Source organism: Myotis lucifugus, unplaced genomic scaffold (genome assembly GCF_000147115.1).
Source record: "Myotis lucifugus unplaced genomic scaffold, Myoluc2.0 scaffold_652, whole genome shotgun sequence".
Taxonomy (NCBI): Eukaryota; Metazoa; Chordata; class Mammalia; order Chiroptera; family Vespertilionidae; genus Myotis; species Myotis lucifugus.
Window position 1 is genome coordinate 269,408 of NW_005871700.1, and position 25,106 is coordinate 294,513.

Here is a 25,106-nt window from a genome sequence, read left to right on the forward strand (position 1 = left end):
ACTCACTGATGGCGGCGATGAACTGGCGGAAGTGCGAGAAGTGGAAGAGGGGCTCCGGCAGCTCTCGGAAGAAGAGCTTCAGGGCGCCGGTGATCACGTGAACGTCCTCCCAGCGTCCGTCCTCCAGGTCCAGGCGCTCATCTGCGGCGAGAAAAGCGGGGCGGGAGGAGGAGGGGTGAGCACCCTCCGCGCCGGCCGCCGGGCTGGGGGCAGGGCTGCGGGCGAGCCTCACCGTGGTCCACCTTGTAGCGCAGCTTCTGGATGGTGGCCAGGTTTCCACTGATGCGGTACAGCCCGTCGATGTCCAGCCCTGGGGAGGGGAGGCGCTGAGCCCGGGTTCCCTGGGATGCGGCTAAAGCCCCGGCTATGGGGCTACGGAGCTTCCGGCCCTTTTCTCTCCACCCTGCGCCCACCCAGGGGCCTCCCCCATGGGGTCCTGTCCGGAGGTTGTGAGGCGCCCTGAACGCGCCCCCCAGCCCCCGCAGGCTGGGCGCACGTACCGCGGGCCTCGACGGCGCGGATGCACTGCTGCACGAAGCGCGGCACCGGGCTCCTCTCGCGCTCACACAGCGTGGCCAGCGCGCAGCCGAACACCTGGTCTGGGGGAGAGGCTGGTCAGCGCCCGCCCCTGCGCCACCCGCGCCCGCTCTCCAGGTCCCTCCGGTACCTTTGATGTAGCCCTTCTCCCGCAGCGACTGCAGCGTGGGCCTCTTGAGTAGGAACTTGAGGAGCTTCTGCCGGACCTTGCTCAAGTCGCTCTCCTGGACCCCAGGGCTCAGGACAGGAGCGGCTGCTGCAGGGAATGCAAGGACGAGTCAGTCCGTGGCACCGGCGTGGCCCAGCAGGCCCCATCCGGGTCACCACCCCCTCCAAAAGATTCCCTTCACCCCACCCCCACCTGCACCGACACCCCCCACTCCCCATCCCCGCGCACACCTGCTCCAGGCCGTGCCTCATCCTCCCGCCAGCTTCCCAGGCGCTCGCTGGACCCGAAGTCCACACTGCTGTGCTCGCTTTCCTCCTCCGGGGGCAGGTCTGCAGACTAGAACCACAGAGCCTCAGAGGCAGGGCCTTGCTGGCCTGGTAACCCCTGACCCCACCAAATTCACCCTCCCCTTAACCAGGATAATTCCCCTCATCTCCACCATGGGCGCTCAGAACATTCATCTTTCTTAGCTGCATGAAGCTCTCTAGGTGTTGGGAGGCAGTCCTCCTGTTCTGCCCTACCCATGTCCCAGTTCCTGCCCCCGCCTTTCCATATTTTTCTCAGCAATTCTGTACACTCCACTAGGTCAGGATTCCTCAGTATGTGGCTCCCAGTTCTGAGCTTGCAGTTCTAGCTGGGGCCTGAGCCAACAACCACACCAGAATCACCTCCCTGGATCTGGATTCCTGCCTCTAGTAATACAGCCAAATGCCGCACCCAGTGTTGGGTCCTAGGGGATTTCAAAAAGCCCCAGGTTGTTTCCAGGCGAAGGGAATCGCTGTCAGAGGGGGACTGTCCCATCTCTACTTATGCAATTGATATTTTGAATCTAAAAATGGTAGACTCTTCAATTCAACCCTTAAAAATTGTATCTTCTAGTTTCAGCCTGTCATTCCAGCCTGAGGCTATTTCTCAGATAGTTTCTTTTCCTTCTGCGCCCCTGAAAATGGACATTCCTCTAGGATGTGCCTCCACCCCTACCTGAAGAATCAATCCTCCTGCAGGGCCGACCTCAGAGGCTGGTTCATATAAGAAAGGCTGTTTCTTCAGCAGCCCTCTTGCCATCCAGCCATAAGGATGGGAGGGACGGGGGTTGGGGGGGCTGCATCTGCAGGGAGGGACACTACCCACTGGTGCCATGGAGCTCCCAGTGTCCGAGTAGAGGACCCCACCCACAGTGGGCACAGCTGCCCTGCATAATGGCTGGCCATCCCCTCCCTACCAGCCCTAGAGGCCCCAGGCTCTGCCTACCAGTTCCTGGATGCCCTGGGCAATGGCCTTGTGCCAGGTGCTGATGATGGCCTCCGAGTCGTGCTGGATTAGGTACTCTGAGCCATCATGGCTCCGCAGCTGGAGAGACACAAGTCATGGCTGAGTTTTGTCCCCCAGAGACCCCTCCTACTTCTCATCACCCTCCAAGGCCCAGGACTGGGGAACTCAGCTCCTGGAGAGGAAACTGCAGAATCCATGATGCCAGGAATACTGTGGGTGGATCCCTAAGGTGGGGGCAACTTTAGCTTTGAGCCCTGAGAATTCCAGCCCCAATTCTCCCCAGGCCCCCCTTCTTGGGACTTGCCTAGTGTGAGCCCCAAGCCTCAGTAAGCCCCCTTTCTTTCTCTCCACGCCCACAACTCACCTCCAGCACATTCTTCTTGCTGGATTTGTCTTTGGGGGCCCAGGCAAGAGAGGCCCCCTTCAGATCGACTGTGTACTCGGGGGTAGAGAGCTTAGGAGGCTGCCTCTGTGGGAGAGGGAAGGAGAGAGCCTTCAACTTGGTCAGGCTGCCACAGGACCCCGACTCCAGCCCACCAGGCCCCCCAGCTCTAGTGACAGGATGGGGTCACAGCTCTGGGAGAAGGGGGCCCAAGGGTTTCTGGAACCCAGAGATCCTGGAACTTCTTAACCAGAGATCCTGGAACTTCTTAACCACAGAACCTGCGGGCTGGTGGGTCCTTTGCTGCCTGCCCTCCCAGGAGAGGAAAGGAGAAAAGAGGGCACCTAGTCCCCAGCTGCCTGCCCAGGAGGCTGGAACTGTCGGCCCGCAAGGACAGCTCCCCATGCCCAGGATGGCTGCAGGTGCTGGTCCTGGGGTAAATCTGCTGTTGTCTTTGCCAAAGGCCTGGCTCGCTGGACATTTATGTTCCACTGTCTCAGAATTGGCCTTTGACAAGACAAATCAGGTAAAGACCCGCAGGAGTCAGGAGCAGATGGGGTGATCCCTGCCTTGGGGGCCTGGGCCTCACCAGGCCAACTGCAGCTGAGGTCTTCGAGTCCTTGAAGAATGTCAGGATGCCGCCCTCCAGCACTGTCCAGGAGGTACTCCAGTGCTTCTTCCTGGGTGGGGATGGGGAAGTGGGGGGTGGCAGAGCTTGGATTTGGCCCTGGGCTGAGGCCTCCTTCCCACCCCCAGAGCAGGACACAGAGCTTAAGAACACAGCTTGGGGCCTGGCCAGAGTGGCTCGATGGTTGAGCGTCAACCTCTGAACCAGAAGGTCATGGTTCGATTCCTTGTCAGGGCACATGCTCGATCCCCAGTGGGGGGCATGCAGGAGGCTGACGATCAATGATTCTCTCTCATCATTGATGTTTTTCTCTCTCTCTCTCCCCCTCTCCCTTCCTCTCTGAAATCAATAAAAATATTTTTTTTTAAGAAAAGATCACAGCTTGGGGACACCCAACTGCTAGAGGTGGACTCCCTCTATCTCTCCGTGCCTCAGTGTCCTCACAGGACCTCTTACAAAGTTGCTCTGAGGATGAACAGAGCCTGGCATGGGGCAGTGCTCAGCGAATGTCGTCACTAAGGCCCACCCTGCCCTCTGTGGGGGCAGAAGGGCTCTCACCGGACCCGCTTTCCCTTGTCCACTGTCTTGGTGCGATGGAGCACGCCTGCCTTGTCCAGGGTCTTGATCTTAGAGAAAGAAGGGGAGAGAGGAGGCAGTGAAGGATGTGAGCCATGTTGGACCGAGGCTAGTCTCCCCCTCGGCCAGCAATGCCCCACAGGCTGGGCCTGGACCTCCATTGAACCCTCTTTGCTGCTGCTGATGGTGGGGTACCTGCTCCCACAGCAGCAATAGAGATTTCCTCCCAGCTCCCAACCCGACCCACCTCTGGGCCTGAGATGACCCAGATCCAGGTTCATTCAGCCCAGGCTAGTGCTGGGGCTTATGGGGAGACATGCCTGGCCCAGTTCCAGACCCCAGGACCTCCATGCCCCTTCCCTTACCTTCTCCTCCGGAGGGCTGGCCTGGGCTGGGGTCTCACTGTCTTGGCTGGATTTGAGGATGCTTCGAGGGGCAGGAATTGGGATCTGGGGAGAAAGACACTGTCATATATAACCCCGTCCCCCCCTCTCTCCTTAGGACTCTCCCTTCCCAGTCAGTTACCTGGGGCAGATCCCACCGAACAGAGGAGTCTTTGGGGTTGTAGAAGTAGGGCTTCCCATGTTGGTCCTCCAGCTTCACCCACTGTGGGGAGAGGGAAGGTCAGGGCTGCCAGTGGCCTCAAGAGAGGAGAAGAAAAGGTTCCCTCTAATCAGAGCCCAACATAGACCCAAGGAGTCTGGAGGGACAGGTGCAGGTGACACAGCGCCCTAGGCTGGCTTGGAGCCAGAGCAGGAGCCGAAGTTCAGTGTTAACGGGAGCTACTAGTGAGGAAGGGCTGGAGGCGTGTCCCTGAGACTCTCTGGGCCCACCTGTCTGTTTCCCCTACCTGCTCTTGGGTAAACTGGTTGGTGTAGAGTGTCTGCCCCTCCGGGTCCACGTGGCATGACCAGCCGGGAGGCGTGACAAAAGGAGAGGCCGGCCCGGGCTCACTGCAGGAGCCCGAAGAGCAATAGTCCTCCTCGGGGTAACTGGTCAGTACCTCAGGGTAGTCCGTCTCAGGGGTGGGAGGCTGCAGGGAGTAAAAGACTGGGTCAGAGCCCCTCAGAGCCAGCCCCACCCACCACTGGCCAGGCCCCGCCCCTCACCCCAAGTTCCCAGGATTGCGGGGAGGAGGAGGGGTCAGAGGCCTAGGAGTCAGCCCCGCCCACCCAGCTCAGGCCCCTCCCCTCACCCCAAGTTCCCAGGATTGTGGGGAGGAGGAGGGGTCAGAGGCCTAGGATTCAGCCCCGCCCACCCAGCTCAGGCCCCGCCCCTCACCCTCTGGTCCTTGGGGCTGCCTGGGCTCAGGCCTGGCTGCATCTTCAATGTGTTGTCGTTGTCGTCGTCCTCCTCCTCCTCCTCCTCGAGCTCTTGGGCCTCCTCCTCCCAGATCTTGTCGCCCGTCACCGGGTTGTAGAAGAACACCCTGCGGCTCTCCTCATCCCAGTACTGACCCCACTCAGTCTCGAGGCTCTCGTGGCTGCCCACCGAGGACAGGGAGTGGGCCGGGCTGGTGGCGTCTTCCGCAGCCTCGAAGGGCGAGTCCCAGGTGGTCACGCCCGTGTCTGGGTTGTAGTAGTAGGGCCGCCCGGTGTCCGCGTCTGTGTGTGTCTCCCACACCTGGCCGGGTCCGGGGGCCGCGGCGGCGACAGGTGAAGTGGCCAGAGGCTGTCTCTCTATGTTCGCGTACACGGGCTCTGGGGTTTCATCCACCTGCGCAAGAAGGAGACAGGTCAGCTGCGGTCACACAGTCCTGACTGGGCCACTTGCCACCTGGGCAACCTGCAGCAAGTCACCGCACCTCCCTGCCTCAGTTCCCCCAGCTGTGAAATATCTGCCCTGCCGTTCTGGAAACTGTAGTGAAGAGAGAATGAGGAAATGTTCTTGAAAGTGCTTTGTAACGTATGAAATGCCCCAGATAAGGTGGGGCAATGCCATGAATTATCTACACTAATAAAAGAGAAACATGCATATTGGTGTCACTCTGCTACGCCCACCAGCCAATCAGAGTGACTATGCAAATTAACCCAGTAAAGATGGTGGTTAATTTGCATACGCAGGCGTGGAGTGAAGACTGAAGATTGAAGATTGAAGAGGCTTGGCTTCTCCGCTGCAGCTGGAGGGGAGAAGCCAAGCCTCACTGTGGCCAGACCAAAGTCCTGGGTCCCGGGTGCCGGAGGAAAACCGGTGCCGGCAGCCAGGGGAAGGAAGGCCTATTGCATGAATCTCTTCATGCAATGGGCCTCTAGTTTATTAATAACATATTGATAACCGAACTCTCCCAGCTGTGCACTCACAGAGGAGAATCAAAGGTTGGGCAGAAACAGAGAAATGGCCTGAGACACACCCCTTTCCTGTCCCACTCAGGTCATATGGGACCAGGGTCTTGCTGCCTTCTACATCCCTCCCTCCCTCCCTCCTGGCCGGGAGCGCTCGGGGGCCAGGATCAGTTCTGCTTCTGGATTTGGGATTAGAAGCTCCTGGATGTGGGGTTTGCAGGCCTCTGAATCGACTCCAGACATGGAAAACACAGAGGACAGCCAGATGGGAGGGAAGGGGGAGGGGCAGCCCTAGCCCGTTTGGCTCAGTGGATAGAGCATCAGCTTGTGGACCAAAGGGTCCTGGGTTCAATTTTAGTCAAGGGTGAGTACCTTGGTTGCAGGCTCCTCCCTGGCCCCAGGCCCTGGTCAGGGCTCATGTAGGAGGCAACCAATCGCTGTGTTACTCTCACACTGATATTTCTCTCTGTCTTCCCCTCTCCCACTCTCCCTAAAAATCAATGGAAAAATATTCTTGGGTGAGGATTAAAAAAAGGAGGAGCGGGCAAAGAAAGGTGAAACCCCCCTCTCCCCGCAAAGGAAAGTGAGGCGGGCTAGAGGATTCAGTCACAGAAGATAAGCCTGGTTATGCTTAACAGCCTCAAGGCTGCCTGCAGCCTGGCAGGGCAAAGTCTAAGCCTTTAACAGGCCACCAGAGGCAGCCCATCGCCTGCCTGTCTTCCACCTTATTTCCTGCCACTCCTTGCTCCTGAACCTGAACTTTAAGCTCCTGTAGCACCGCCCCCACCCTCTCTGCTGTGTCTCTTATAGGCCTCAGCTCATTCTCAGCCGGCCCAGGCCTCTCCCCACCCTTTTCACCTGGCTGACTCCTAGTCCCTTAGGACTCAGCTCAGGTGTCAGGTTCAAGACCTTTCCCCAGGTTTCCCGTGCGCCCACCACAGCCTTGCACCCTCAGCCCATCAGAGGGGTAGATAGCGACCCTCTCAAACCCCAGGCAGCAGAATAGCACAAGATTAATACTGTTTTCGAAGAATACAAAATGCTACAAGGGAAAGATTTCAAGATGATAAACTTAGCACAATTCCAATATTGTGTTTTTAGAAACAGAGGTATAATTATAGGGATTGGATTTGTTTTATTTAGTTTTTTTCTTTAAGCTTTTAATCCTCACCCTAGGATATGTTTAGAAAGAGGAAGAAGGGAGGGGGAAAGAGAAACATGATGTGAGAGAGAAGCATTTACTGGTTGCCTCCACTATGTGCCCTGAAACCCAGGTATGTGCCTGGACCAGAAATCAAATCAGCAACCTTTTGGTGTATGGGATGACGCTCCAACCAACTAAGCCACATGGCCAGGGCCAATAAACTTAAAATTTATTTTTTAATATATATTTTTTATTTTAGAGATGAAGAGAGAGAGAGAGAGAGAGAGAGAGAGAGAAACATCAATGATGAGAGAATCATTGCTTGGCTGCCTCCTGCACGCCCCGGCGCCCCCCCCTCACCCCCCACTCACTGGGAATTGAGCCTGCAACTTGGGCATGTGCCCTGACTGAGAATTGAATTGTGACCTCCTGGCTCATGGGTCAATGCTCAACCACTGAGCCACATCCTCTGGGCTAAACCGTTTTTTTAAGTCATAGAAGTTTCTCTGTTGCTGTGAGACCTTCACTAAGCTGTAAACTCAAGAGGGGAAGCATGTCCTGCTCAAGGTGGCCTCTCCCTGAGCCTTAGGTGCCTACAAAAATACTCACTTGTCCAACAGAGATCTCCTACTCTGCACCAGGCATGGTTTCAGGCACTAGGAATTCGGCAGTGAAGAAACGGACACAAATCCCTGGCCTGGCAGCCTGCACACGTGTGCAAATGGCGGGGGGAAGCAGGGTGATGTAAAATGCACAGCATGTCAGCTATGGTTACTGCTAACAAAAGAACAAAACCACTGCCAAAGGGGGTGTGGCAGTTGTACACAGGGTGGCAGGTCCCAGGCACTTAGGGGGCAGGGAGAGCTGGGTGCAACAGTTCATCACTCCTCTCCCTCCCCTACCAGCTCCTGCGTGGCTGAGACCACCCTCCACCCCCTTCTCTTTTCTCTCCACTCACAACAGCCCTTTTGTGGCATCTTGTATTCCAACCACACCAGCCCCCAAACACAAAGGCACCTTCCTACCTCCGTGCCTTTGCTCCAGCCATGCCCTCAGCCTGGAACTCCTGGCTCTTTCCCTGCCCACCCAAATCCTGCTCCTCCATGGAGCTCCGCTCCCAGGCTTCACTGGGCGAGGCTTTCTCCCTCCAGAGAAAAGTCTAATCTGCTCTCTCTGCTCTGTTGGGGCCTGACGGCATGCTGCCTTGGTGGTCGGTTCGCTGTCCACCATCTACCTCCCTTCTCTGCCCCTAAAGGCATGAGTTTCTTAAGAGCAAGACTCAGTGACTATAATTGACCTTGGTCACCCCGCAGTAGGTGGTCCAATGCAGATCCACCCAAAGCACTTCCTGCTTGAGTACACAGGTCATTTCCATACCAGACTTCAGCAACAAGCACACACCTGACACTGCAGGAGAGACCGGGCTTAGCCTTGAGCAAGAACTTCCTGAAAACGAGGGTTCAAGCAAAGGAACCGGACACTCCTTGGGATGACAGGATGGAGGCAGCAGAGGAAGGTGAACGGCCAGACACACCTGCTGTGCACCCCAGCTAACCCCGGGACAGGGCGCATGGGCAGTGGACCAGCCAATAAGGAGCCAGGCTCTTTGGAGCAGGGCTCTCCACCTGGCGAGGCTGCTGGCCTAGGCTCAGAGTCCATGGGGAGCCTCAGGCTGGTCGAGCTGATGGGAATTTTGCACAAGGAACACTCCCCGAAGGTACAGAGGAGACCTGGGCGGTACAAGTCCAGGCCTCCAGCATGACAGGGCTGTCATTCGGAAGAGAAGACGCAGAATCATACTGTGGGGCTCCAGACTGCAGATCGGAGGTTAAATGGGGGCAAGGCAGTGTCCCTTTGAAGGGGGCACCTTCTCTGGATGGGGGCTGCCCCAGGAGGTAGTGAGGGGCCTTCACTGGAGGGCTGGAGGTGAGCAAGCAGAGCCCCAACACCCCCTCCCCATCCCCGTCATAGGGATGTGGCAGTCCTGTGAGGAAGCTGGACTGCAGCAGTCCTGAGGCCCCTTCAAACTCTAGAACTCTACAGAGCCCCCAGTGCTAAGACAGAGGTACTTTCCCTTCTGGCAGAGCCTCAGCCAGGATCAGGCCAGCTCCTGGAAGCCAGGTGGGCCAGCCCCTCCATGCCCCCTGGCCTTCCAGGGGGAGCTCGCCCGTCCGGGTTAGAGCCGGGCCTGCCATCCCCACCCCCAACTCCTAGAGGCCCAGACAAGACCCAGACGCAGCCTGTCTAGGGCACCAAGGGCTCTCAGGGGCCCAGTCACAGTCATCAGAGACACAGGGACACCTAGTGGGAAAGAGGAAGTGTCCTCCCGCCTCAGAGGACGGAGCTGAGAGGGGCCCAGTTCTCACCACACTCAGAGCTCCCAGCCCCCAGCTCCTCTTGTCTTCAATGCCCACCCACAAGCAGGGAGCAGGCCTGCCTCTCTTCCCCCAGCTGATCACCACCTCGCAGCCTCTTTGCAGCCCCTCTAGGACGGGCAAGGCCCCGGAGAAGGAAAGAGGAAAGAAGGGAGGATTCCCAAGCTCCGTGAGACTCCCTGCTCCGAACCCCAGCTCCCCCCAGCTCCTGACAGGGCCAGGGATGGAGGTCCACTACTGGCCCCTTGACTCCATAGGCCCGTCTACTATCCCCATCAGTGGCCAGGTTCAGCCCCCGATGCCAAGTTCCCCTACCTGCACCCGAAGGGCCCGACTTGGCCTCCTGGTCAGTTTGGCAATCACGTCCACCATCCTGTCCCCTCTGAGCTGCTGGGATGGAGCCCTGGGAAGCTTTGGGGGTGGAGCCACGGGGCACAACCCCGGGCTGGCACAGGGCAATAGGGAAACAAGAAGTGGCCTTGAGATGGTGGGAGGCTGAACCTCCAGCCCATTTCCTGTCAGGGCTGCGGAAGTGCTGCATGAGGCAGGCTGCCTGAGGCCGTATGTGTGTGTGTGTGTGTGTGGGGGGGGGGGGGGGCAGGAGGAAGAATGGGGAGATTTTTGTGTCCAGGGACACCACTGACTGCCTCACTCAGCTCTGATTACGGATGAGTTCTGACTCCTAGGCCCAGACACAGGCACGGAACGGGCTCCACAGAGGGCGCATGGGAGCAATGGTGGGGGAGGGGGAGGCTTCACAGATGGGGACAAGCCTGGGGCGGCTGGGTGTTGGGGCCTGAGCTGGCACAGGCAGGACAATGAGTGACCAGCAGCTCCCTCAAGGCCCAGGGAGGGTGTGATGGGAAAGAGGAAGCTTTGTGCGGGTGGGTGTCTCAAAGAGGAAGGGGGAGGGGCAGATGTGGTATCAGAAGAACCCGGTCTCTGGATGGGTTTCCAGCACGTGGAGGGCAGGAAGGATTTGACCACATCACCATCTACCCGCCTGACCGCCTTGGTCTGCCTCCGCGAGGCATGTGCTGCCTCCGCCACGTGTCCACCTACGTGAACAAGCTTGCCTGTGCCCCACCCCCACTCTCCCAACCCCTGGAGAAGGGGACAGGAACCAGCTCCAGAGCCCTACCCTAGAGCTTCCTCCTGGCTGTCCGCCCTGACCCTCTCATGCACAGCGGACACAGCACGTCCCCAGTGAGAAGCAGCAGCCCCTCCTCCCACCCCTTGGGGACCATTTTGTTTTCACCAATCCCCTCAGGGGTGCTTCCTCCCCAGCCCCAAGTGCCAGGCAGCACCCTGCCCGCCTTCAGGCTGTCCCGCCAGTTTAGGCTCTGACCCCCACCCTCCCACCCTCCCACCCTGGGTCCCCGACTTCCCATCTCTTACTCTCCCATTTCAGTCATCTTCCTGCCCCCAGACCTGGCTCTCCCTTCTCCCATGTTCCCCAGGCCTCTCCTCCCCTGCACCCACAATGGGTTCAGCACAGAGACACCCAAGTAAACCATGCGTGGTATGGATTTGGGGTCTAGGACACTTGGGGAACCACATCCAGAGCAAGTCTGGGGTCTATGCTCTACTCTACCCCAAAAGCTCCCGGACAGTCTCCTGTGCCCCGGCTCCGAACCCCAGAAGTAGACTAATCCCTTCTCGAGAGCCTTAAGTCCTCACATGTGTCACACATGACACACTACCGTACCCCACCCTGACACACACACACACACACACACACACACACACACAGATCAACAAGAGTTATGGAGCCACGCCCAGGAGACGGAAACAGCTGTAAATTCCAGAGCAGCCAGAAACTCTGAGGCACCAGGGAGGGGCTGGGGTCCGGTAGGGGAGAGAGCAGGAGGGCAGGAGTGGGAACCCAGGCCTTCGGCTCCGCCCTGCAGGGGGAATTGGGAAGCAGGGTCTCCGTGTGGCAGGAACCTGGAGTGACAGTAGAGGGGCTGGGACCAGCACTCCACCTGCTGCTTCCCGAGGGTAAGAGGCCTGGCCTGCATGGCGGGGTCCCCCAGCGAGCGGGCCCTGGCCCCACACTACAGCCACTTACCAAACCCACACAGCTCTGGCTGCTCTTGATGACGGAGGTTGGCTCCTCAGGCCTCCTGCCTGGGCTTCTCCTCCCCCAGCAAGAAAAGGTGATGACCACAGTGGTTCCCCAGTGGGGTCCTCTTTTCTCAACCACACCCTCAAGCCTTGAGAGGTGCATGGTGGGGGAGGGGACAGAACAAGCCAACTGCACATCATCCATCTCTCCAGCCCTCTGTGCTCACCCCTCTCTCCAAAACCCTCCCGGAAGGGTTGGGGCAACTAGAGCAGGTGCAACCAGAAAATCCTAGCAGGTCTCTGGGGCAAGAGGCAAAAGAAAGACCCACAAACCCTCGGCTGGGGAGGGGACAGGACCTCCTTTGCTGACTGAGCCTGCTCCGTGCCGTCTGGGCTGAGCGGAGGGAGTGTGAGGATGAATTGTGATCTTTTCCTCTGGAAGCTTAGCCGCGTGCACAGAACTGTCCCTCCCCTGAGCACACCTGCTCCAGAGCAGAGTCCGGCCTCACTCGGTATCCACCCCAGCTCCACCCATGTGCAGTGGGGAGGCTGGGTCGCCTGCAGGATCCGGGTCCTCCAGCCTCAGAACACCCGGGGACCCACGCAAGCCCGAGAGTCTGATGTCACCAGCCCGGGCAGGGGCCTGGGCCTTGCGTGTTGTGTCAAGGCCCAGGGGGCTCAGTGGAATCTTATCGCATGCAGGTAGCATGAGATTCCAAACACAATGGCCCGCGGCGAGGCTTTCCTCCTGGGTTTGGGGCAGAGGCTTCATTCAATTAAAAGGAAAGAGGAGAGGAGCAGGAGGCCAGCAACTTGTGTATTCTCGGCCTCGGCTTCTCTCTGGACAACCTCTTGAATCTCTGGGGCTCCGTTTCTTTCTTTCTTTTTTTCTATCCTCACCCGAGGATATTTTTCCATTGATTTTTAGAGAGAGTAGAAGGGGGGGGGGGGGGGGGGGAGAGAGAGACAGAGACAGAGAGAAAGAGAGAGAGAGGGAGATCAATTGGTTGCCTCCCGCACACACCCCAACAGGGGCCGGGATGGAGCCTGCAATTGGGCCTCGGTTTCTTTATCCAGAGGTTGGGCTGTCATTCTCTCCCGCTCACAGGCTGGTTTCTGTGAAATAGCCAGCAGCAGCCCGAGTTCCCACACACACAGGACATGGGAAAGAGCAGGCTCTGCTCCCCGCTTCTGCTTTTCTGGCTTTGGGTCTTGATGGCTCGCCCTTGGCTCTGGACTCTGCCCGAGCCTTTGGGTGACTTCATGGGGCTGCCTGCCTAGCCTGCTCCTGGGGTGGAGCCCCTCATGGCTCCCAGTCCCTGTGCTCTGAGTAAGGCTGGCAGCTCTCCGGCTGCTAAGCTAGGAGGAGTCGCAAATGGTTGCCAAGGAAGTTGTCAAGCAAAGGCTGTGGTGATGGCAGTCTCGGGGGTGGAAAGATGTGATGGCGGTGGTCCCCTGCCCACTCCCTCAAATGTATCTGAACCTGTAGCCACCATTCCTTCTCCCTCCCCTAAGGGGGAGCTCAGGGTCCTCCTGTCCCTGCCAACCCAATGCCCAGCCAACCTCATTGCCTCTCACTTGCTCAAAAGCTGCCTCACCTCAAATCTCCAATCCTTCCACCTTTGTCCCTTTGGCATTTCAGCAAATTCAAGGTCTCTCCATCTTTTTTTTTTTTAATTGATTATTTTAGAGAGGGAGGAAGGAAGAGGGATCGAGAGATTGAAACATTGATGAGAGCGAAACATCAGCATTCGGCTGCCTCCTGCATGCGCCCCAAAGGGGATCGGGCCCACAACTCGGGCATATGCCCTGACTGGGAATCGAATCAGTGGCCTCTTGGTTCCTGGCTTGATGCTCAACACCCCCCCCCCCACACCCGCCCCCACTGAGCTAAACCGGAGCTGGGCAAGGTCTCTCCATCTTGAAAAGAGAAAGAATGCCTTTGGACCCAACTTTCCCTTCCTCCTTTTCAAAGCCGACTTCTTGAAGGGGTGTGTGTGCCCCACTGTCTCGCCATCCACTCACTCAACATCCAGCACACTGCTCAGGCCTCCCACAACTTCCTTTCGGACAAATCTGGTCCTTGTCTGGCCTGACTCTCCCTGGTACTTAGTCCTCACAACCCTCTCCCTCCCATACTGCCTCGGACATGGCCTCTCGGGTCAGCTTTCTCTTCCTCTATCTGCTACTTCTCAGCTCGTGGGGCCCACGCTCCTCTTCCTCTGCCATCTCCTCGGTGCTTTGGTGTCTCATGTCTGCTTCGCACTCCACTGTCCTGGGAAAGCTCAACTGACCTCATTAGGTTAACAACTCACAACTGCGTCCCCAGGTTCAGCAATCCAACCTGGATGTCTCCGACACACTGAAAAGCTGCCTGCCTCAGCCTGAGAGTGTCTCCACCCGCCTCGAGCTCCCCATCTCAGCATCACCTCTGTTGCTCCAGCAGAGATCTAGAATCATCCTTGATTCCTGCTTCCCCTGGATGATCTGTCCCTGAGCCCTGGGGGCCTGACCTACCTAAGCCTCTCAGACCTACCACCCTGAGGTAACACAAGGGTCAGAGGAACACGGGGCACCGCCACGGGGAAGCCAACATTCCAGCTTAAAATAGACATTCTGCAGGGCAACCGGTCTGGTCTCTTACACAAATCTCTGTCAGGGCAGAAGGAAAGGGAGGGGGTTGTCAAGAGAGACTTAAGAGACAACCAAATGCAAGGGATGGCCCTTGACTGGATCCTGGTTCACAGTGGCTGGGAGGAACTTGCTTTAGCTAAGGGGGGGGAGGGGGCACTTAACTATGGCCTGGATCTTGAACAGTAATTGTTAAATCTAGGTAATATGTATAGATGTATTCATTTTAACCTTTTGCATGTTTGAAATTTTTCATAATAAAAAGGGGGAAAAAAAACCCTTCAAATTTTTTTTTTTACTCTTCCACACTCTAAGTGTTATTACTACTCTATGAGGTATTCATTACTTTTTATCTGGAGACAGACTGGTCCTTCCAGTTCTCCCTTCCTCCAGTCTAACAGAGACAAAGGAATTTCTCTCCCTTTAAGATGCAGCTCTGGGGCCAAGGGCTTAAACATGCCCTGTTTCTCCTCTTCTCCCAACTGCTACGCTCTACTGCCCAAGCCAAGCAGGGGCTGGGGCAGCTGGGTGGGCAGGACTGGCTAGCACAGGTCGGAGTGTCTGACACCTGGGAAACCCCAGGGCAGACTGGGTCCCCACATGAGACTTCAGGGTAAAGGCAGGGTAACCCTTGTACCAGACCCCCAGGAGCTGAAGGGGAGCTAAACACTCTCTGTCCTTGCCCAGACGGCGTGGCTCAGTGGTTGAGCGTCGACCTATGAACCAGGAGGTCACGGTTTGATTCCTGGTCAGGGCACATGCCCAGGTAGTGGGCTCGATCCCCAGTGTGGGGTGTGCAGGAGGTAGCCTATCAACGATTCTCTCTCATCAATGATGTTTCTATCTCTCTCTCCCTCTCCCTTCCTCTCTGAAATCAATAAAAATATATTTAAAAAACAAACAAAAAAGCCCCCACTCTCTGCCCTTAAGGCTGGGAGCACGGAGGAGGTGGGGACAGGCAGAATTCCTGGTGGTATCGTGGACTGCAGGGGCCAGCGGAACCCTCACTCCTAGAGACCACCACCCCTTCTCCCCTCACCAGGTAGGTGATCCAACAGCTGGACCCCAGTCCTGGAGAGCAAACACACATAAAGTCCACTCCTCCGACAGCCCAGTGGCTGGAAGGGACAAACAAGACCGCCAAACCAGCCAGGGCTCTCAGACCCCAATAAGGCTGGGACTCAGGATGTGCTAAAGACGCCTCGCTAATCATGGTGGAAAGAGGAATTTGTTGATCAGAGGTGAAACAATTAAAGGTGGGTCTACATCTCACTCTTTTCACTCAGATATTACCCCCACCCCCACCACCAAAGGATCAAAGATTTAGATTTGATAAGTGAAACCATAAAAATACTCAGAGGGAAGCATGAGCAAAATTCTATATTTTAAAAAGGCCTTTGTGCCCTGGCCTTAGTGGTTAGAGTGTTGTCCTGTGCACCAAATGGTCAAGGGTTCGATTCCTGGTCAAGGGCATATACCTGGGTTGCAGGTTCAATCCCCAGCCTCGGTCGGGGTGCATGCAGGAGGCAACCAATCAATGTGTCTCTCTCACATCAATGTGTTTTTTCCCCCTCTCTCTCCCCTCTTCCTCCCTCCCACTCTCTCTAAAAATCAATGGGGGGAAATATCCTCAGGTAAGGATTAACAGCAACAAAAAAAGGCCTTCATAATAAAATAAGTGATCTACATATTTCTTATATAAATGTATTTTAAGAAAACTAGTGTGGCTAAAAATACCATTAGCAAAGTAGAAAGGCAAACTTGGAGGGGTGATTACAACTCATGTCAGAGATAAAGGGCTATTTTCCCTAATATAGAAAAACTTCCTCAAAATCAATAAGGAAAAGACCAAAAACTCAATAGAAAAATGGGCAAAAGATATGAACAGGTCATTTGCAGAAAACAACAACAATCCTTAAATATATGAAAATGCACATTCAAACTACCCTAAGATAATATTTTATAGCATTGTTCGTAATAGGCAAAGATTGGACACAAAACGAGTGTTCACCAACAGTGGACCTGCTAAATGGATTGTGATACATCCTGACAATGAAAAACCACAAGGCTAAAAGGAAGGAGCCGGATACTCTCTATATACAATCTCCAAGATAACATTGTTATACCAAAATGGCAAGAAATAAACAAGATGTAGGACCATGCGTACTGCCTAGTATCTTTGTTTTTTATTTATTTCAGAGAGGAAGGGAGAGGGAGAGAGAGAGAAATATCAATGATGAGAGAGATATTTTTACTCTTCTTTACCACTGGGGATCAAGCCAACAACCCAGGCATGTGCCCTTGACCGGAATCAAACCTGGGACCCTTCAGTCCGCAGGCGGACGCTCTATCCGTTGAGCCAAACCAGCTAGGGCTGCCTACTACCTTTGTGTAAGACAGACAGAATATCCAGTAACCAATTGTATATTCATACTAGTTTGTATTTGTATAAAGAAAACCTGGGCCCGACCAGCATGGCTCAGCGGTTGAGCCCTGACCTAAGAACCAGGAGGTCATGGTTCGATTTCAGGTTGGGGCACATGCCTGGGTTGCGGGCTCGATCCCCAGTGTGGGGTGTGCAGGAGGCAGCTGATCAATGATTCTCTCTCATCGTTGATGTTTCTATCTGTCTCTCCCTCTCCCTTCCTCTCTGAAATAAAAAATAAAAATAAAAGGAAAAAGAAAGCCTGGAAGCATAGAGAAAGAATGAATAAAAGCGGTGATGTTGGAGCTGATGGAGAACAGGGCATGGAAGCAGGGGAGTGTGTGAGAATTTTTATTATATACTTTAAAATATTGCTTTGATTTTCAAAAACTATGTATGTATATTATTTGGTTTAAAAAAAATTGAGGCCATCAATCAGAGAGGCTGGAAAATACAATTACAACTTGAACAAAAAAACAAGAACACACAAGGAGAGTCAAGTAAAGCACCAAAGGAAAAATAAAAAGGCCTACTCCAGAACCTAAAATACGTCACACGCTACCGACTGAAGGAGGAACTGGGCACTCTTGAGATTGAAATCTGTGGCCTGGAAGATCAGGCAGAGGAATATCTTAAGCCTCAGGGCAGAAGTACATGGAGACAGAAATAAAGAGGGAAAAGATAAGAAACTGGGAGGATCCAGTCAGGAGAAAGAACGTGCAAATACGAGGAAGAGTAAAAGAAACAATAATCATGCAACAAATAGATTTCTCTAAGCTGAAAAAAGGCCCGAGTCTACTGGCTGACAGGCTTTTGTGAGTTCCAGATGGAAGTGCTGAGAACAGGAATCCCCATGTCTGCACATTCTATAGAATCCGTCTGATTAGGAGCCCCAGGGAAAAGCAGAAGCCACAGATGAATTGGAAAGTGTAGGAGGACAACAGATTAACAGGGGGAGTAAAAGGGAATCAATAGCAACCTGATTGACTGACAAAAGAAAACTACAAGGTAAAATAAACCATAATAAAATCAAGTTCAGTGTTTCAGCTGTTAAACTAAATGTGAACAGATTGAGTTATCCCATTAAAAGACATAGCTTTGGTTTAAAAATATAGTCATATGATAGATCTATACAAAAAATATGCTTTTAAAAATGTGATACTGGTTGAAAATAAAAGGATACTAAAGATACCAGCAAATGCAAAAAAAAAAAAAAAGAAAGAAATGAACTGAAAGAAAAAGAAAGATTGGCCACCATATTAATAACAGAAAGGTGGAATTTCAGGCTAATGATACAAAATAATGATACAAAGGCACAACTTGTGATAACAGAATAGTCAAAATCTGTATGCTCCCAATAACACTGTCATTAAACATAAAAAGCAAAAACTATTAAAAGTACAAGAAGAACTCTATAGAGGAAAGTTGAATGGGAGATTTAATAAACCTCTATAAGAATTAGAATAAAGGATAAAAAATAAGAAGTTACACAAAGGAAATACCCATTTGAATAATGTAATCAATAAACTAGATTTGATCCATATGGAACCTTAACTAGAAAATATCACTAACTTGGCCACAAAGAAATCCATAAATATATTTAAAAGGGGGATTTCATAAATCTAAAAAACAACAACAACCAAAAACAAAAACACAGTGCTTTCCTAGTAAAATATGAAATAATCAAAATTAATTGGAGAACTAGTGGGAAATTTGCAAAGACCAATTCTTATTGATGAGAAGAAAAAGTCTGCCAGGTCCGGAGGGTTTCACAGAGGAGGCTGGATTCCCCTCTGACATCAGTTTCCTGGCCAGGAGGTAATCCTGGGCTTCCCTCTGGTGGGGGGCCAGGGAGGTGGTATCTCCTCCAACATGCTCCCCGCCCCAGTACCTAATAGGCGCAATCACCACACTAGATCATAACTATTGGTTTGCTTAGCAATATTTCCTCCTGGACAGTATCAGTTTGCTGGCAATAGCTCCTCCTGGACAGTAAGCTACCTGAGGACAGGGACCATGCCTTATTTCTCACTGCCTCCCAGTGCACAGTACAGCATGTGCCATTCACTGAATCAATGAATACAGTAAGTGAAAAATTACAGCATCATTGTCAGCACACCAGCATGTCTCCATGTCTATAAAACTCCCAACACACAGGAAAGCACAATGGATGGAAAGAAACCAAAAGCCAACAGTCATTAGATTGAAATTTCCCCCAATCAGCCAAATATTTGTAATAGGGTTAAACTATTTTTGTAGGGGGAACAGTAATTTATAAATTCAGACAAGGGGGAGTCATCACGTGTAGAAGAGGAAGGGTGATGCTGAAAGCGTCTGGAGGCAGGCCCCTTCTGGCACCTCTGCTTCCTCTCCTGGGCTCAGGTCCAGCCAGCCCCCAGGCAGACATGGAGGTCTAGACAGACCCCAGCCTCGCTCACCTGTACGCCTCATGGTGGACCGGCACCACCAGATCCCAGAGCCTGGCCTGGACAGAAGGGGTCTGCAGGCCTGTTTGCCTAGGCAGCAGCTCTGAAAATCCCCTCAACACCACAATCCTTTCACAATTTGGAAACAGAGTCTCTGAATTTAAGCAAGAACCCCTAAGCCCAGCCTTGGTAGAGCCCCATTTCCCTCTACACCAACCAACATCAACTATCTCCTCGCTCCCCAACACCCTAGCGTGGAACCCTGACCGCATTCTGATCATCAGAAACCCCAGTGATGACGGTGGATTTTCCATGCCCAGGACCTGGCACTCAGGCCTGACATTCGGTCCCGATGTCCCGGCTCCTCCCACTGCTAAACACAGATCCAGGAAGGGCAGAGAAAATCCATCTAGTGAGGCCAGCTGCTGGGGCTCGGGAAGGAAGTGGGAAGACAGGTGATCCAGGGGCTGAAGAGAACGAGAGACGGGGAGTGAAAAGAGGCCCAGGCTGGGGGAGAAGCCAGGGGGCACCAGCCACATACAGGGTGAGAGGTTGCTCCTTTCAGCCTGTGAGCTGTGGGTGGGGAGGGCTTTCGGGTCAGGAATGTGGGAGAAGGAAGGGACAGAGCTACCCAACAACCTGCTCTTCCACAAGCCAGGAAGCAGCATGGGCAGCGGGGATCCTGGGTCAGCCTGGGGCTGCCGGTGAGTCATGGGGGAAAAGGTCAGGTCAAGTGTGAACAAACCAGTTGGGCCACCCAGGCCAACTGCCCTTGCCAGAGGCTAGGGAGAGCTGTTGAGAGGAGGGAGTACAGACAAGGGGACTCACCGGACCCCTCCTCTTGGCTTAGCGCCCTGCTCTGACCAGCCTCCCTCTCCTAAAGGCTGCCTGGCTGGCCCCCAAGGGGGGCCCAAAGGGATCTGCCCAAGGCCAGTTCTTTTGTTCCATTCATAGCTGCCTGGGCTGCCCTTGGAGTTTGCTCTGGGGAGTGGGTGCTAGCCTGGGATCCCGAGAGGAGGGCAGGGCGCCTCGCAGCGGTCGGTCACTGGGTGGGCTTCAGCATGGTGCAGGGGAAGGCCGGTGGGGACGGGAGGCAGGGGAGAGAGTGGGAAGACTGCCCTCCGCCCCAGCGTCCAACTCCATTTGGAGTTGAAGGGTCACTCACAGTTCCTGGCAGAGGAGGGAGAAACCAGGGCCCTGGGGCTTCTTCCAGTCCAGGCCGCCTACTCAGGTGAGGTGCCTCCTGGGCTGTTTGCATAAGAAGCCTAAGAGGCCAGGGCTGTAACTCTTTCCTCCCTGTGGCCAATGCCCGGGCAGCAGGGGCGGGCTAGTCCAGATGGCCAGCCTGGGCGGGGATGGTGACCTCACCCTGAGTCAGGAGGCCCCCTGGCCTAGGGGTGGGCCCCAAGCCACAGAGGAGGAGTCTCAGGTCCCTTCCTCCCCAGCTTCCCTGGGTCCTGGAGCACCTCTTTGGAGGGGCTCAGGGGCGAGGGGGTAGAGTGCTCCAGCTTGCTCCCCTGTCCTCCATCTCTCCCCGCGCAGAAGCAGGTGCTTCGCCCTCTCCCGGTTCCTCTCATTTTCCTACTACGCCCTCAGCTGCAGAAACCAGAGGAGGGTTTAGGTTTGCCTCCTTCCCTGCTGCCCATGTCCATGATGGGCTGGGCACGTACAGGGCACTCCCTCTTTGCCTTCGGCTTGTACTGTCCTTACTGAGGGGAACAGGGTGGCCAGGCCTGAAGGCCACGCAGCTGAGACTGAGCCTGGTGGTCAGGAGGCCCGGAGCCGACCTGAATGCTGCCCCCTCCTGGCTGTGTGCCTTCCAGCCAGTCACTGAAACTCTCTGAACTTCTATTTGTACTCGGGGCAAATGGAGGTACCTTTAAGGCAGTGGTTCTCAACCTTCCTAATGCCGCGACCCTTTAATACAGCTCCTCATGTTGTGGTGACCCCCAACCATAAAATTGTTTTTGTTGCTACTTCATAACTGTAATGTTGCTACTGTGATGAATCATAATGTAAATATCTGATATGCAGGATGTATTTTCATTGTCACTGAACATAATTAAAGCATAGTGATTAATCACAAAAACAATATGTAATTATATATGTGTTTTCCGATGGTCTTAGGCGACCCCTGTGAAAGGGTCGTTCGACCCCCAAAGGGGTCTCGACCCACAGGTTGAGAACCGCTGCTTTAAGGCCTGTCTTCAGAGCTACTGGGAGGGTGAGCCTTTGAGTGAGAGCCCACGGGACCATGTTTCATCTGACCAGGCTTTGTGTCCCCAGTGGCCAGCACGGTGGCCAGCGGACACCAGCTGTCATTATGTGCTAGTTGAGTGACTGGTGAGTGACCAGGCTGTAAAATGCTGTATAGTGTAGAGACTCCTCTCATCTGGAGAGGAGGGTGGTCGCTGCCTCTGCCACCCCCTTCCCAGGGGTCCATCGACTGGATGCTGTTTCCCACCCTCTTCGAGGACTCCACGTCATCTCCATCTTCACATCCTTGCCCCTCCCCCCCGCCTTTGCGCTGGGCCCTGCCTCACATCCTTTCTCCTGGGGACCCCATCTCATCACCTACCCCCTCACCATCCGCAGCCTCCCCCTCTCCCAGCTCCTGCCCATTCACTTAGGTTCCGGGAAGTCTCCACCCTGGACCTACACCTGCCTCTGGCCACACGGCGTCTCTCCCTTCCCTGCCAAGCTTCTGCGAGTTGTCTACACGCTCAGTCCGTATCCTCCCCTTCATCCTCTGACCTCTGGCTTCAGCCACCCCCTTGACCGTTCCTGATAAGATGGCCACTGACGTCTGGTGGCTACTTCCGACGAATGTTTAATGGCCTTTATCTAACTTCCCCTTTCTTCTGGCCACTTCTCATCAGCTTCGAGCCAACACTCAGCCTGGTTTTCCTCCTTGTTCCTTGGTGCTTTCTTCCTCTCAGGCTCTTCTCTCTTCCCTTTGTCTGTCGCCCAGACATGGTACCCCAGGGCTGTCTCAGCACTCCGGTCCCCACACCCCCACTCTCTCCACACCCATGGCTCCAACATCACATGGGAAGCACCTTCTCCCCCAGCCAACTTGCCTTCCTGGAGCCCAGCCCAGTGGGGCCAGAGTGGTTTGGCCTCATTCCTTTCCTCCCCCCCTCCCCGTCACCCCCTCCCACCCCCTGCGTGCCAACTGTGCTTTCCCTCACACACCCCTCAGCCCATGGGCTGCCGAGTCCTGCTGAGTCCACCTCCCGAGTCTCCTGTCATCATGGAGTGTCCAGGAGACCATGAAGGCCCACCTCCATTCTCGAAGTCCTGCCACAGGGTCTTTTCTCAAACCCACCCCCTTTTCTCCTGAGAGCCTTCCCAGGGCTGCAGGATAAAGCCCCCATTCCCGGTGACAGAGCCCGGGAGGCCCTGCAGGCACTGCCCACCCCTCACCCAAGCCCCCATTCCTGGGCCCAGCTGCACAGGGTGGGGTGGGGCTGCAAGGCCCCAACGGTGCCACATGTCACACCTCCACCTCTGCCCGGCACCTGAGAGTGGCTGGATCACAGACATCCTGTGCCAGGCTGGGCTGGGCCTCTGTCCCCTCCTGACATCCTCCTGCCCCCATGCTGGGCCCCCGATGCTGGACCCCCGATGCTGGGCCCCCGATGCTGGGCCTCGGTCACCTTTGGATCTGAAGGCTCACGCTGTTGGGCAGGCTGGGTCCATGCATGCTTAGCGAGTGAGTAAACGGAGGGAAGGGCAGCACCTGCTTCTCCCGGCTCTTCCCAGAAGAAAACAGGCCGGCTCACCTTTCAGGAAATTCCTTCTCTAAATGCTGCCTCGCACAACTAAGAGCGGAGTGGCATTTCCTTTCTGGGAGAACCGAGGCCCCACCCCTGGAGTGGGTGGGGGCTGGGGTGTCGGGGAGACCCACAGCTGACACTGGAAGAAAGCAGGGTCACGGAGCGTGGTTTCCACTCATCACACAAGGAGGAAACAGAACCAGAGATGCTCAGCCACCTCCTGAGCTCACACAGTGGATTAGGGCCAGCAGTGGGACCGGGCAGTCTCTTCGCCAATCACCGGGTCTGGCAGGTGCCCAGCTCCTCCCCAGGAGGCACCACCACCCCCCTCTCCAATGTTCCACTGCCACTGCAGGGAGCCTGGGGACGGAGGGGCAAAGGTGCCACTCCACAGTGACCGTGGCTGCGGAGAATTTCTCAGGAGGAACCCGAATATAGGGTCTTCCCCCCGCCCCCACCTTCCCCCCTGATCCAGAGCTCTGGGGTGGTGTCCCTGGGCAGACCTGAGCGCCTGGGCTCCTCGTCCCTAGTCCATACCCTGCACACGCTCTGGGCCAGGCTCTGTGCGGGGCGCGGGGGTGCAGAGGGCAAGGCAGTCCTCCACCTCAGGGGCACCCCTCAGAGGGACAGACAGACACCCCACCATCACCAGGACGGAGAGTGCTGAGGCTCAGGAGTGCGCCGCTAGGAGTCTGCCCAGGAAACGGAGGGGCGGCGGGAGAAGAAGCGCTGGCATCCAGCTGTCTAACCCGAAGAAACTGTCTGGCAGCCAGGCCGGGCGGGCGCCGGGCACCAGGATCCCTCCGCTCCCCACCCTATCCTATCCCCCTGCATCCCCCCAGCAGGCAGGGTTCATTCCCCGCCCGCTGGATGCCGTTCTGCACTCTGGCCACAAGGGGGCGGGCTGCCCCCTGCAGAAGCCGGAGCGTGGGCGGCGCAGAGCGGGAGGAAAGGATACTAAGTGGGACCGCAGCCAGTCTTTGGTGGACCGCCTACTACGGGCCCCGCGGGTCCAAGCTCACCTCGTTGAAAGCTGTCAACAACCTGAATCCTTAGGTATTGTTCTACATTTACACACGGTAACACTGGGGCTGGAGGGTGACTCAGGGGCCGGTGACTCAGCAGAACCAAATTCGGGTCTCTGCAGTCTCAAATCCTGAGCTCTTCGCGCTATAACCACATGGGGTGGAAGAAGTACCCAGGAGCTCGCTTATGCGGACGGTGCCTCCTTCCTCTGGGCATCCCAGACTCGGTCCTGGGACTTGGCAGGGATCAGTGTTTATTGAAATGACATCGACTACAAAGAAACTATAGCCTCCTAAGTTTCAAGGGTCATGCAGCCATTCCCCCCCCCCCCCGCCCCTCTTTGGGCCAAAGGACAAACAGACCCCCAGAGGAAGCGAATTGACCATCATTACACAGCTGGTGACAGATGTCTGTGCATCCCCCTCCATTCCCCTTCCTGAAAAGTTCCTAAGTTCAAGAAGTCAGGCCGTGGGCAGATTTCTGAGGATGTAAGAGTTTTTAAAACGTGCTCTGTTTTCGATTTCCCAAATCAACATAACTAGAATCTGAAGCGAAAAAGAAAGAAAAAGCCACTATGACTGGACTTCTTTCTGAAACAAACCCATCAAGCTTCTTCTTTTTTTTTTTTTTAAGAGGGAACTGAAATGTTGGAAGGAGCCAAAAAGGGAAGCAGCCTCCTGACTGTCATATCCATTATCTCGTCTGACACCCCCCACCCCCACCCCAAGCTCCTGTGAGAAAGAGCCGGCTCAGGGCCACAACCCCCTATGTCATGCCCGATGCGTTTCTGAGTGGTTCGATTTCAGAATGATGATGCGGCGCACACACCTGATGCCGTGGGTGCGAGGCCTGGGCCAGCACCCAGTAATCAAGTTCATTCATTGGGAGCACAACCTGAATATTCACATTAAATGTGATGAATAAAGGCCACCAACGGCCTCACATGGGCTCAAGACAAATTTTGCCATACATTTTTTGTACGAAAAACCTTTGGGCTCCAGGAAGCTTTGGCATTTGGCAGATAAGAGATTGTGCGCCTGTGCCCCTTGTTTCATGGCAGAGGAGAGCGAGGCTCGGTGTGAGGGAGCTCGTCCACCCGCTGCTCCCTGCGGAGCCCGACGCTAAGTCAAGCGAGTCTCCTCGGCGGGTGCAGCCCCCGCCCCGCCTCCGCTCCCCGCAACATACCTGCTCCGGGCGCTCCTCCCGCGGCGGTCCGCGCACGTCCTCGATGGTCTCGTACGTGTTCTCGGAGTCGCTGCGCCCCAGGGGCCGCGGGCACACCCAGGAGCCCGCCACGCTGCAGGCCTTGAAGCTGCCCCGCGCTCCCCGAGAGGCCGGAGGGGCGCGGCGGCGCGCGCCAAGGTCGTCCAGGACTGTGCAGGCCTCA

At 55.4% G+C, this 25,106-nt stretch overlaps 1 protein-coding gene across 1 annotated transcript in view; it reads right to left on the bottom strand.

The window, feature by feature from the left end:
* Positions 1-25,106, bottom strand: part of ARHGAP27 (Rho GTPase activating protein 27) — a 27,790-nt gene that overhangs the window by 2,160 nt on the left and 524 nt on the right. The window contains 14 exon segments of the mRNA XM_014447415.2: positions 7-141; positions 233-310; positions 501-599; positions 668-790; positions 937-1,042; positions 1,958-2,056; positions 2,343-2,447; positions 2,950-3,040; positions 3,547-3,614; positions 3,930-4,013; positions 4,090-4,170; positions 4,415-4,597; positions 4,846-5,280; positions 24,905-25,092. Coding sequence (XP_014302901.2) covers positions 7-141; positions 233-310; positions 501-599; positions 668-790; positions 937-1,042; positions 1,958-2,056; positions 2,343-2,447; positions 2,950-3,040; positions 3,547-3,614; positions 3,930-4,013; positions 4,090-4,170; positions 4,415-4,597; positions 4,846-5,280; positions 24,905-25,092 — 1,875 coding nt within the window.